We start from the raw sequence: 14,441 nt of genomic DNA, 5'->3' as shown, positions 1-14,441 counted from the left end.
CCTCAGGACGTCCCAAGCACTTCACAATTAAGTACTTTTGAAATGTAGTCACTGTAGTAATGTAGGGAATGTGGCAGTCAATTGGTGCACAGCAAGATCCCACAAATAGCACATGATACTGAGCAGATAATCTGGTTTGGTGGCATTAGTTCAGGGATAAATATGGCCAGGAAACCAGGGAAACTCCCCTTCCTTCCCAGTGCAGTGGAATCTTCACCTGAAAGGGCAGACTGGGCCTCCCTTTAACATTTATTCAGAAAGACAGCACCTCCTACAGTGCAGCACTCCCTCAGTACTACACTGAAGTGTCAGTCTAGATTATGTGCTCAGATCCCTGGAGTCCATGACTATCAGTTACACCATTGCAAGAGTGAATTGCACATGACAGAAGGAGGCCATTCTGCCCATTATGCCTGCAATGGATTTGATCACAACTAAGATAGATGAGGAAGCCAAATTAACTGATAATGTGAGCTTTGATTAGGAAGTGATTGATGCAGTAATGGAGAGGCACCTGACAAAACTGCTCTCTCACCCATTTGTTTCGGCCCCACCTGCTGCAGATCTGCTCAAAGCCGGTACATTGGGAGTGAAGCTCCTGCCGAAATTGTTAAAGACCTGAATTCTAATGGTCATTATCTGGAATCGACGTTATGAGGAACAGCAATGTTTAGGGATTGATTGAGCGCATGCACACAGCACTAGATCAATCAATTGCTGGATATGTCGCCTATTCCCAGACGAGTTCATTAGAGAATTCATCAAACCAGACAATTAATGTTAGAGTTTATCAGAAATGCAAAAGCCCGTGGAACAGGAAGCCGCCTCCAATTCCCGGCTATAAAACGGGCTGGTGTTGGGGGAAATGATTATGCTGCTTCAGTAACCGGGATGGGACGTTGGCTGGTTTGTCGTTCTCTCTGCTTCTTGGCCGGGCTCTCCTTGCTGTCAGCCCAGCCGCTCCTCCCCGGGGATGATGTTTGTGTCACAGAGGCAGACTGGAGGTTTGAGTGTGGTCACCCCGGGATTAGCAGCAGTGACTGCACCAGCCAGGGCTGCTGCTTTGATCCGCGGAGCTCCGCTGTCCATCCCTGTTTCTACAGCCTGAGAAACAGCCCAGGTAACAAACCCTCTCCCCGATTCCAGAGGCAATACTTGTAGGGAGAGAGGAGGAGAAACTAACTTGATCAGGAAATAGTCCACAGATTTGTCATTGTGTGATGGAGTGATGGGAAATGGCTATTCGACATCTGAGACTTCAAATCTTTAATACCTATTACTGAAATGTTCATGTTCACTATCTTTCACCTGGTGAACATGCAGAACTTCCTTCCTTAAAATGGGCTAATTGAGTTCTGTCCGAACTCTTCCTCAGAGTTTCTCCTGTCTGAATGATGCTAAGTGAGTATGTTTTCCTCTTCAGTTTTTAATTGCTGTGTTTATACAATCACATTTCCTCTTGGACTCTGAATAATGCCTCTTGGAAGCCTGGACACAATACATTGGTTTCCCACCATCCACTTGGGATGTTTCTTCCTCGGAGATTGGTCGAACATGTTTGTCCCTTTCTGAGGAACCGTGTTGGTGTTTATTTATCTGGACACCAGTTTACTGGTTGGTGCATTTGGATTGTATTTCTTTTCTCTTTTGCAGTGTGCACAGCAGATGGTCAGTTCCTCCTAGTGATCTCCAAGAACCTGACCCGTCCTGCCCTCAACCTGTCATCGCTGTATGTGAAAGATGGACAAGCAGCTGAGTGCAGGCCTAAACTAACCACTGCCCAGCTTGTGACCTTCCACTTCCCAATTACCTCCTGTGGTTTGATCAAGTGGGTGAGTATTGAAGATCCAGTATTCTCCAGATGAATGAAGCAGCTCCCTATTTAAACCCCCTCCTCATTGCAGGAGGAGAATGGGACCTTGGTGTATGAAACTGATCTCTTAGGCAAGAGGATGATTCAGACTGGGAAACTGGGTTCAATAACCCGGGACAGCACCTTCAGGTAGGGGGATGGTGTGAGGTGTTGGGATTGGAGGGAAGTGTTGCTGAATGAAGCTGGACCTACTTGTGTTTCTCTGCAGCCTGCATGTCCAGTGCAAGTACAAAGGGAGGCAAGAGACTGGCTTACAAATCAATGTCACAGTTTACACAGTTCCTCCACCACCTCCAGCTTCTGAAGATGGGATTCTGAAACTGGAACTGCGAATTGCAAAAGGTATAACTGCCCTGGGTAATGGTGAATGGAAGCACTGGGAAGGTATCCATGCAGGGTGTGACTGGTTTTTGTATCTGCCTTTCAGGTGGTAACTACAGATCCTGGTATGTGGATAGTGACTACCCCATTCAGAGTTTCCTCCAGGATCCAGTGTTTGTGGAAGTTCATGTGAAGGATCGCACTGACCCAATGATTGTGCTGAAGTTGCGTGACTGCTGGGCAACTCCTGTCCCAGACCCAAACCATGAGGTGCAATGGAGTCTACTGGTGGATGGGTAAGGAGTCTGAATGGAAGGGGTGGCCTTTCTTGTGGGTTGGGTGAAAACTTCTGTTTTGGCAGGAGAATGTAGTGTCAACAGGAGGGGAAATTGGCTTCAGAGCTTCTGTTTGCTAACTGACCCTCCTGTATTGCAGGTGCCCCTATGTGGGTGATGACTACCAGACTCTCCTACACACAGTGGATGTGTTTTCTGGCTTGAAGTTTCCAACCCATCACCAGCGGTTTGAAGTGAAGACTTTTGTTTTCCTGGATGAAGATTCTGAACAGCCTCTCTCTGGAAAGGTAACAAACTGCAGGAAGGAATCTAAACCAATGAAACTCTTTACTGGCTCCTTCTGTATAACAGCCTAGCTCCTCTATCTACATGAATCTCTCCCTAAATAACTTTTTTTTTCTCTCTCCTAGGTTTACTTGCACTGCAGTGCTGAAGTTTGCTTTCCTTCTGCTCAGGATGACTGTACAACCAAATGTGACACAAGTGAGTTCCTCTTGCTCTAGTTTCAACATACCTCCAGTGAAAAGCTACAGAATTTTCTCCTGAGAAGTATCCTCGTCAGTTATGGGAGCAGGTTGAGACTAACTACTAATGTGCTTCTCCAATAGAGAGACGCAGGAGTACAAACTACCATGAGGGAACCTTGGTGAGTGCCCCTGGTCCCATCATTTTCCTGGAACATGAGAATAGCCAGTTTAAGAAGCTGCTGCAAGAGAATGGTAAGTGTTGTCTTTCAATAGGCCACTGTGAACCTTTCCAAACATCTGGAAATTTTTCCTTGTCTCCCATTTTAGATGTTATTGGATCTCCTCTGAATGGAGCAGCCATTGGGTTTATGCTGGTGTCTCTGTCCCTGTTGGTGGTGATGCTGATGGCTGCAGTGTACAGACTGAGGAAACCCAGAGCTGCTTCTTCCCAATGTAATGAGATTGAACTGTAGACCTTGAACAGAAATAAACCTAATGGACTGAAATGTGCCTGTTTTGGTCTTTGCTTATTACCAGGACCTTTTTAAGTAAATATCACTCTCCTTGGCACTGAACAGCAGACTGGTTTTAAAGGACTTGTAGCAATGGAAAACTTCCAGTGGTGGGAATGACAAAGTTGGGATTTGGTTTTTTAAAAAAAAATTTACTTGTGGATGTAAATCCAGTTAACCTTTTGGCTACAGTGACTTTTTTTTCTCTTTGAATTGCTTTTTCAACATCCCAGTGCACCACCTCTACCTGTGACTTTGCCAATTGCTGGAGTATATAACTGTTATTAATCTGGCATTAATTTTAAAATGCTGAAAAGCAGCTGGCTGCAGTTAATTGGAAATAGTGGGCTCCAGATCACATGATAAAGCACAAATATCAAGGGTGGTCCATTCTGGCTTTTAAGCTGACATGGTGTAGAATAGCTGGAGCTGTGTGATCTCATACTCAGTATTTTGGTAACTTGTGCAAATAAAAAGAATTAATTCACTGAACAAAATTTGAACATGTGATTTCAGAATCTAAATGCTGTTTGAAACCAAGCCATTGCCCCATGATTCTTCAGTGGCACCTGACTCCTTGCTTCAGGATCATCCAACACTTTCCATAAATGTGGAGAAGGATCTTGGAAGTAAGGAATCAAATCATGGACTTGGGCATTATGCATCTTTTGGCTCTTGTTGCTGAGCCTCCTCCCTCTGGGCTGGAAGGTTTATTTTAGAAGCTTAGTCTGAATATGATTTTGAGCATTAGTGAAGAACATTTATCTCTTGGTTACCTGCCTTAAGATCTTTGCCATAACTGTCAGACTAGCAACTCTTAAATCCTCTACCCAAGAGTAGATCAAGCAATGTCTGTAAGCATCAAGCTTCTGGTTACAATCTTTTTTGGAGTGGGGGGGGTTGGGGTGGTGGTGTGGTGAGAATTCTCCAACTGGAGGTTTGAAATATTCCTCCAATTTCAGAAGTAACTCTACTGACAAAATGGTGCATCACCCAAACCCAGCCTCTGTATTTTTCTCACCCTCGTTTGTTTCTTCTTTGGAGTGTACTTGTCATGGATTGAAGTGCAAATTCCATAGGCTGAAAACTCTTCCTTTATTCAGCTTTTCCTTGGATAAATGTATGCTGAATGGGGGAGGTGGTGATGTAGTGGTATTGTCACTGACCTAGTAACATAGCATATTGCTCGGGGATTAGGGGGTTCAAATCCCAACAAGGCACAAAATGGAATTTGAACTCTAACAATAAAAATCTAGCATGAAAAAGTAAGTCTAGTGGACATAAAACAATTTTGATTTTGTTTTTAAAAACAAAAATTCACTAATGCTGTTCTTACATGGTCTAGTTTATATGAATCCCAATCATAGTAATCTGGTTGACTCTTCACTAGTTGAGCAAGCCACTCCATTGGGACATACCTGCTGCAGACCCAATCTAGCAGGTAACGAGGCATACCTCAAACTGAGGTGTCAACCAGGTGAAGCTACAACCCAGGACTAGTGTGCCCAACAGCAGAAGCAGCATGCAATAGACAGAGCTAAGCAATCCCACAACTAATGGATTAGATCTGAGTTCTGCCATATGCAGTCATGAATGATGGTGGACAATTAAACAACTAACAGGAGGAGGTGGCTCCACAAATATCCCCCATCCTCAATGATGGGGCAGCCCAGCACATCAGTGCAAAAGATAAGGCTGAAGCATTTGCAACAATCTTCAGCCAGAAGGGCCCAGTGGATGATCCATCTCAACCTCCTCCTGAAGTCCACAGCATCACAGATGGGGCGGCACAGTGGCGCAGTGGTTAGCACTGCAGCCTCACAGCTCCAGCGACCCGGGTTCAATTCTGGGTACTGCCTGTGTGGAGTTTGCAAGTTCTCCCTGTGTCTGCGTGGGTTTCCTCCGGGTGCTCCGGTTTCCTCCCACATGCCAAAGACTTGCAGGTTGATAGGTAAATTGGCCATTATAAATTGTCACTAGTATAGGTAGGTGGTAGGGAAATATAGGGACAGGTGGGGATATGGGATTAGTGTAGGATTAGTATAAATGGGTGGTTGATGGTCGGCTCAGACTTGATGGGCCGAAGGGCCTGTTTCAGTGCTGTATCTCTAAACTAAACTAATTCGATTCGCTCTGCGTGATATCAAGAAACAACTAAAGGCACTAAATTCTGCAAAGGTTATGGGTTCTGGCAACAGTACTGAGAACCTGGCTGATCCCCCTAGCCAAGCTGTTGTAGTACAGCTACATCACTGGCATCTACCTAGCAATGTGGAAAATTTGCCCAAGTGTATCCTGTACACAAAGCAGGACAAGTTCAACCTGGCTAATTACTGCCCTGTCTACTCTCAATCATCAGTAAAGTGATGGAAGGTGTCATTAACAGTGCTATCAAGTGGCATTTGCTCAGCAATAACCTGCTGAGTGATGATCAGTTCGGGTTCCACCAGGGCCACTCAGCTCCAGACCTCGTTACTGCCTTGGTTCAAAAATGGACAAAAGAGCTGAATTCACGAGGTGAGAGCGACTGCCCTTGACATCCAGGCAGCATTTGACCAAGTATGGCATCAAGGAGCCTGAACAAAACAGAGGTCAATGGGAATCGGGGAAAACTCTCCGCTAGTTGGAGTCGCAGCTAGTGCAAAGGAAGATGGCTGTGGTTGTTGGAGGTCAGTCATCTTCGCTTCAAGACATCACTGCAGGAGTTCCTCAGGGTAGTGTTCTGGACCCAACTGTCTTCAGCTGCTTCATCAATGACCTGTCTTCAAACATAAGGTTATAAGTGGGCATGGTTGCTGATAGTGCTGTATCTCTAAATATTGCACAGAAACAGGCCCTTCAGCCCAACGAGTCTGCTGACCATTAACCACCCATTTATACTAATCCTACACCAATCCCATATTCCTACCACATCCTCACCTGTCCCTATATTCCTCTACCACCTACCATACTAGGGGCAATTTATAATGGCCAACTTACCTATCAACCATTCGCGACGACTCAGTTACTGAAACAGTCCGTGTGGAAATGCAGCAAGACCTAGGCAATATCCAGGCTTGGGCTGATAAGTGGCAAGTAACCTCCATGCTGCACAAGTGCCAGACAATGACCATCTGCAACAAGAGAGAATCTAACCATTTCCCCATGACATTCAAAGGTAAAGCCTAACTTCGGTATAAAATTAAGATAGGACCTGAGCCTGACCCAACCACAGCCAACCCTAACCCGAGTCCTTTAATTTTTTTTCTCATGCCTGACCCGACCTGAGTAGATCAAACATATTATTGAAACATAAAAAAAAATCGTAGATTAAAAAGAAAACAATGATCAGAGCCTACTGCTGTGAATACCCCCATGACTTGGACAAGGTGTTAGCTTTTCTGCTGTTCAAACTGGTCTACAAGCATGAGGTAAGAGGCCCCCTTAAGCTGATCAAAGAAAAGCTTCTGGATCAAAGGGAGGAAACCTGGTTGTTGAATTATGTATCAGCCTTTCACGAGAGACTCCTTAAAGCATATTCTGGGGCTAAGGAACACCTGAAAGCCTCCCAGCAGATCATGACAAGACAGACAGACAGACATGCTGAGGCTTGGACATTCAAAGCAGGGGATCAGGTCTTGGTGGTGTTGCTGTTACTGGGCAAACTCCTGAAAGCTAGATTTAGTGGCCCGTACTGCGTGGGGAGAAAGATCAGTGAGGTCAATTACCTGATCAAGACCCCTGACCGGAGAAAGAAACAATGGCTGTGCCACAAAACAGTTTAAAGAAATACAATCATGAAGACAAAGTAACGAATATTGTCATGCTAGGCCCCCACCTGCCAAGAATGAGGCATATTAATTTCACCATACGGACATTAAATTTCAAATTGTTGCTGGGAAGGAGAAGGCCTGTTACAAGGGCTGTCAGAATTGCACAAAAAACATTTGCATATTAACAGACGGTGCTTGGAGGGACAAAGGAGCTATTCCCTGCTCCAATTTAACCCACAATGGACTTTGAGCACCAGGTATTGTGTGTAAGAAGAGACATTCCAGATTCGGCTGAGATAAGCGAATCCACAAACGGATGTGGTCAAAACAGTGAGTCACATGACTAACCTGCTTGGCAACCAGGGTTTTTCTGAATTGTACAAGAGATTGAACTGGGAAAGGCTGTTTGCTCCTGGAGTGAGAAGACCTCTCCTGTCTGCTCCCATCTCTTGCTCACAAGCCTCTGGACCCACTGAGGACACATGAACTTCAAGAGAGAAAAGTCTCCTACATCGAATAAAGTTTAAGAAGAATACTGGGCCCCAACGAAAAGCAAGACCTACGTACAATCAAGGACTTTACAGCGAGCTCGAAGAGCAGTAACTAAAACCATCTTCAGATATTGCCTCAAACTTTTCCGCTTTATTTCTTCTGCACTTTCTGTCTCTATCTGTATGTGTGTATTGCATATGCATGTTAGCGTGGGCGCGTCGCGTATCCGTAGGTGTTAACCAAATTAGAGTTTAATTTTAATAAAGTTCAAGCTTTTTTTCTTTAAAGCTAAAAAAACCTGACTGGCTAGTTTCTTTGCCTTATAATTAGAAATTAGTGAACAAGGATTCACTAAAGGGGAGCGAAAAAAACAAAACGGTGTGTTTAAAATTAAACCCTGGTACGGTAAGACCAGGTGAAAGCTGAGAGGGAACCCTAGACCCCTTTCTCACCTGGTCGTAACAATGTGTACCCGGTAGTGAGGACAGTTGAGGATGGAAACAATAGCAAGGAGGAGTTGGGGAAGAAGGGGACCTGGAAAATTCTCAGATTGAACTCCCTACTGTGAAACTAGCTAACACAGAAATCTTAGGGAGGCTAAACACATTAGTTAATTATAGAAACATAGAAATAGAAACACAGAAAAATAGGAGCAAGAGTAGGCCATTCGGCCTTTTGAGCCTGCTCCGCCATTCATCCGATCATAGCTGATCATCCAAACTGAGTAACCTGTTCCCGCTTTCTCCCTGTATCCCTTGATTCTATTAGCCCTAAGAACTGCACATAACACTTTCTTGAAAATATTTAATGATTTGGCGTCAACTGCATTCTGTGGTACAGAATTCCACAGGTTCACCACTCTCTGGGTGAAGAAATCCCTCATCTCAGTCCTAAATGGCTCAACCCTTATCCTTACACTGTGACCCCTGGTCCTGGACTCCCCCACCATCAGGAACATCCTTCCTGCATCTAGTCTGTCCAGTCCTGTTAGAATTGTGTAGGTTTTGTAGATCCTCTCATTCTTCTAAACTCTCACGAATACAAGCCTCATTGACCCAAGGTCTCTTCATACATCAGTCCTACTATCCCAGGAATCAGTCTGGTGGACCTTCGCTGCACTCCCTCCATAGCAAGAACATCCTTCCTCAGATAAGGAGACCAAAACTGCACACAATACTCCAGATGTGGTCTCACCAAGGGCCTTGTATAATTGCAACAAGACATCCTTGCTCCTGTACTGGAATCGTCTCACTATGAAGGCCAGCATACCATTTGCCTTCTTAACTGCCTGTTGCACCTGCATGCTTACTTTCAGTGACTGGTGCACAAGGACACCCAGGTCTCGCTGCACCTCCCCCTTTCCCAATCTATCGCCAATCAGATAATCTGCCTTTCTGTTTTTGCCACCAAAGTGGATAACCTCACATTTATCCACATTATGCTGCATCTGCCACGTATTTGCCCATTCACTCAACCTGTCCAAATCACACTGGAGCTTCTCTGCATCCTCCTCACAGCTCACATTCCCACCCAGCTTTGTGTTGTCTGCAAACTTGGATATATTACATTTAACTCCCTCATCTAGATTATATTGTGAATAGTTGGGGTCCTAGCACTGATTCCCCCCACCCCGGTCACTCCACTAGTCACTGCCTGCCACTTGGAAAAAGACCCATTTATTCCTACTCTTTGTTTTTTGTCTGCCAACCAGTTCTCTGTCCATGTCAGTAGCTATCCCAAATCCCATGTGCTTTGATTTTGCACGCTAATCTCTTATGTGGGACCTTATCGAAAGCCTTCTGAAAGTCCAACTACACCACATCCATTGGTTCTCCCTTATCTATTCTACTAGTTACATCCTCAAACAATTCCAGTAGATTTGTCAAGCATGATTTCCCTCTTGTACATCCATGCTGACTTTGTCCGAACCTGTCATTGTTTGGCAAGTGCTCTGCTATTACATCTTTTATAATGCACTCTAGAATTATCCCCACTACTGGTGTCAGGCTGACTGGTCTATAATTCCCTGTTTTCCCTCTACATCCTTTTTTAAATAGTGGGATTACATTAGCTACCCTCCAAACCATTGGAACTGTTCCAGAATCTATAGAATTTTGAAAAATGAGCAGCAATGCATCTATAATTTCTCGGGACACTTCCTTAAGTACTCTGGGATGGAGATTATCAGGCCCTGGGGATTTATCGACCTTCAATTTCCCCAACACCATTTCCCTACGAATACTGATTTCATACAGTTCCTCCTTCTCACTAGATCCTATGTTCCCCAACATTTCTGGGAGATAATTTGTGTCCTCCTTTGTGAAGACAGAACCAAAGTATGTATTTAATTGGTCTGCCATTTATTTGTTCCCCATTATAAATTCCCCCGTTTCTGACTATGGGACCCGCATTCGTCTTCACTAAACTTTTTCTCTTCACATATCTATAGAAGCCTTTAAAGTCCGTTTTTATGTTCTCTGCAAGCTGACTCACATATTCTATTTTCCCCTTCTTAATCAATCCCTTTGTCCTCCTTTGCTGAATTCTAAACTGCTCCCAATCCTCAGGTTTGCTGCTTGTTCTGGAAATTTTATATTTCTCCTCCTTAGATCTAATACTATCCACAATTTCTGTTGTAATCCACGGTTGAGCCACCCTTCCTGTTTTATCTTTGCACCAGACAGGAATGAACAAATGTTGTAATTCACCCATGCGCTCTTTAAATGCTAGCCATTGCCTATCCACTGTCAAACCTTTAAGTAATGGGCGGCACAGTGGCGCAGTGGTTAGCACCGCAGCCTCACAGCTCCAGCGACCCAGGTTCAATTCTGGGTACTGCCTGTGTGGAGTTTGCAAGTTCTCCCTGTGTCTGCGTGGGTTTTCTCCGGGTGCTCCGGTTTCCTCCCACAAGCCAAAAGACTTGCAGTTTGGTAGGTAAATTGTCCATTAGCAATTGCTCCTAGTATAGGTAGGTGGTAGGGAAATATATAGGGACAGGTGGGGATGTGGTAGGAATATGGGATTAGTGTAGGATTAGTATAAATGGGTGGTTGATGGTCGGCACAGACTCGGTAGGCTGAAGGGCCTGTTTCAGTGCTGTATCTCTAAACTAAACTAAACTAATGTTCCCCAATCTATCATAGCCAACTCGCATCTCATACCTTCGTAATTTCCTTTATTTAGATTCAGAACCCTAGTCTCAGAATCAACTCTCTCACTTTCCATCTTAATGAAGAATTCTATCATGTTATGGTCGCTCTTCCCCAAGGGATCCCGCACAACAAGATTTTTAACTAATCCTTTCTCATTACACAATACCCAGTCTAGGATGGCCTGTTCTCTAGTTGGTTCCTCAAAGTATTGGACCAAAAAAACCATCACGTACGCACTCCAGGAATTCCTCCTCTACAGTATTATTGATAATTTGGTTTGCCCAATCTATCTGTAGATGAAAGTCACCCATAATTACAGTTGCATCCTTATTACGTGTGTCTCTGATTTCCTGTTTAATGCCATCCTCTAGATCACCACTGCCGTTTGGGGGTCTGGAGACAATCCCTCCCAACTTTTTCTGCCCCTTGGTGTTTCTTATCTCCACCCATACAGATTCCACATCAGGATTCTCTGAGCTAATATCCTTCCTCACTATTGTATTGATTTCCTCTTTTACGAACAACATTACTCCAACTCCTTTCCCTTTTTGCCTATCCTTCCTAAATATTGAATACCCTTGGATGTTCAGTTCCCATCCTTGGTCAACCTGCAGCCATGTCTCCGTAATCGCAATTATATTGTATCCATTTACATCTATTTGCGTGGCTAATTCACCTACCTTATTATGAATACTCTGCGCTTTGAGACACAATGCCTTTAGACTTGTCTTTTTAACATACTTAGTCATCTTAGCATTATTTCACACTATGGCCCTATTTGTTTCTTGCCCTGGATTTCTATGCCTTCCATTTTTGCCTTTTTGTTTCCTGTCTTTCGTTTTGATCCTTGTTTCATCCTCCTCAGTCTCCCCACTCCCCTCCCATCCCCCTGCCATTCTAGTTTAAATCTTCCCCAACAGCACTAGCAAACACCCCTGCAAGGACATCGGTTCCACTCCTGCCTGGGTGTTACCCGTCTCGCTTGTACAGGCCCCACCTTCTCGAGAATCGGTCCTGATGGCCCAGGAATCTAAATCCCTCCCTCCTGCACCATTTCTCCAGCCACACATTCATCTGGTCTAATCTCCTGTTCCTATACTCAATAACACGTGGCAAAGGAAGTAATCCTGAGATTACTAACTTTGAGGTCCTGCTTTTTAATTTAGCTCCTAACTCCTTAAATTCATCCTGCAGGACCTCATCCCTTTTTCTACCTATGTCGTTGGTACTGACATGTACCAAGATCACTGCCTGTTCACCCTCCCTCTTCAGAATGTCCTGCTGCCGCTCCAAGACATCCTTGACCCTAGCACCGGGCAGGCAACATATCATCCTGGAGTCTCGTTTGTGGCCACAGAAATGCCTGTTCCCCTTGCAATTGGATCTCCTATCACAATGGCTCTCCCAGTCATTTCCCCCCTGCTGTGCAGCCGAGCCATCAGTGGTGCCACGAAATTGGCTGTTGCTGCTTTCCCCTGGAAGGCCACCACCCCCCCCCCCCCCCGCCCCCACCCCCAACAGTATTCAAAATGATATATCTGTTTGAGAGGAGGATAGCCACTGGGGACTCCCTCACTACCTGCCTTCGACTACTACTCCACCTGTGCAGCCTTATCTAACTGACGAGCAGAGGAAAGGCCTAACAACATGGCTAAGAGAGTTTGGGGAAGTGTGTAAGGACTAATTGGGTTGCACCTCTTTGGCCATTCGCAATGTGCATGTGGGGGCACCCCACCTATTAAACACATAACATAGTGACTGAGCCCCGATAAATTGACTCCAGTCCAAGAGGAGATTCTATGTAGATTAGACAATGTCCTAACAAAGACTAGTCAAAGCAGCTGGATTTCTCCAATTATATTAGTTCCTGAGCCGAACTGATCTAAGACACTCTGCATTGACTATTGAAATGTTAAGGCAGTGACCCAAACTGATTCATACCTGATTCCTTGCATTGAAGATTGTATTGACTGGGTAGACAACTCCACTTACATCTGTAAAACTGATTTATTAAAAGGGTACTGGCAAGTCCCCATGACCACCCAAGCTAAGGAAATCTCAGCCTTTGTAATGCCTGATGACCTATACCAATGTAAAGTCATACCATTCGGGTTAAAGAACACCCCAACAATCTTCCAAAAATTAATGAATCAAGCAGTGGCTGGCTTAAGGAACTGTGTTTTACACCTTGATGACCTACTGGCCTATAGTGACACCTGGGAAGACCACCTAAATCATTTAAGGGTGTTATTCAAAGATCTACAAAGTGCTAACTTAGTGGCAATTTAGCCAAAAGCGAGTTCGCTAAGACCAAAGTGACCTGCCTGGGACATGTTGTAGGTTAAGGTCGGGTGTTGCCAAGGGCAGCAAAAGTACAAGGCCTGATGGATTTTCCCATTCCCAAGACCAAAAGAGAGATAATGCATTGCTCGGGATGTGTGGATTCTATAGAAATTTGTCTATAATTTCAGCACGCTAGCTGCACCGTTGACCAATTTGTTAAAGAAAGTTTCAAGATAGTGTGGTCAGAACTGTGCCAAATGACTTTTGAGAAATTGAAGGCTATTCTAAGAAATGAACCCGTTTTGGCAGCCCCAAACTTTAAGAGATCCTTCAAGATGGCTATTGGCGCAAGCAATGTGGGAGTATGAGCTGTCTTACACCAGGATGATGAGTCGGGTATTGAGAGAATAATTGGCTACCTTTCTAAAATGTTACACAAACATCAGCAAAAATATTCCACCATTGAAAAGGAGGCTTTGGGACTCCTGTTCGCCCTTCAACATTTTGAGGTCTATGTCATCCCAGACTGGGTATTGTGGAATGAGCGTGGAATAATTGACAATCTAGTGGTGTGAGACCGCTTGGGGATGAACAATGATAGAATTCTTCATCAAGATGGAGGGTGACGTAGTTGATTCTGAGACGAGGGTACAGAATCATAGTAATGGAAACTATGAAGGTATGAGGCGCGAGTTGGCTATGATGGATTGGGAAACGCTACGACAAGGGATGACGGTGGATAGGCAATGGCAAACATTTAAAGAGCGTATGGATGAACTGCAACAATTATTTATTCCTTTCTGCCGCAAAAGTAAAACGGGAAAGGTAGCCAAACCATGGCTTACAAAGGAAATTAGAGATAGCATTAGATTCAAGGAAGAGGCAGAAAAAACAGACCTGAGGATTGGAAGCCATTTAGAATTCAGCAAAGGAGGACAAAGGGATTGAATAAGAAGTGGAAAATAAAGTACGTGAGCAAGCTTACAGAGAACATAAAAACTGACTGTAAAAGTTTCTGTAGGTATATGAAAAGAAAAAGATTAGTGAGGACAAATGTAGGTCCCTTACAGTCAGAAACAGGGGAATTTATTATGGGCAATAAAGAAATGGCTGGCCAACTAAATGCATACTTTGGTTCTGTCTTCACAAAGGAGGACACAAATATCATACCAGAAATGTTGGGGAACACAGGGCTTAGTGAGAGGGAGGAACTGAAGGAAATCAGTATTAGTAGAGAAATGGTGTTGGGGAAATTGATGGGATTGAAGGCCAATAAATCCCCAGGGCCTGATG

The 14,441-nt window shown here is 44.4% G+C and overlaps 1 protein-coding gene across 1 annotated transcript; it reads left to right on the top strand.

Annotated features, from left to right (window-relative positions):
* The first annotated feature begins 891 nt into the window (after nucleotides 1–891).
* On the top strand, nucleotides 892–3,444 carry LOC137351470 (zona pellucida sperm-binding protein 4-like). The gene is made up of 9 exons (XM_068015919.1): nucleotides 892–1,120; nucleotides 1,654–1,832; nucleotides 1,905–2,002; nucleotides 2,082–2,215; nucleotides 2,301–2,490; nucleotides 2,630–2,777; nucleotides 2,901–2,973; nucleotides 3,099–3,209; nucleotides 3,285–3,444. The coding sequence occupies exons 1-9, from the start codon at nucleotides 892–894 to the stop codon at nucleotides 3,428–3,430; spliced, it is 1,308 nt and encodes a 435-aa protein (XP_067872020.1). The 3' UTR covers nucleotides 3,431–3,444.
* Nucleotides 3,445–14,441: the final 10,997 nt, after the last annotated feature.

This window comes from Heterodontus francisci, chromosome 36, assembly GCF_036365525.1.
Source record: "Heterodontus francisci isolate sHetFra1 chromosome 36, sHetFra1.hap1, whole genome shotgun sequence".
Lineage (NCBI taxonomy): Eukaryota > Metazoa > Chordata > Chondrichthyes > Heterodontiformes > Heterodontidae > Heterodontus > Heterodontus francisci.
This window is presented reverse-complemented; position numbering and strand designations above follow the sequence as displayed.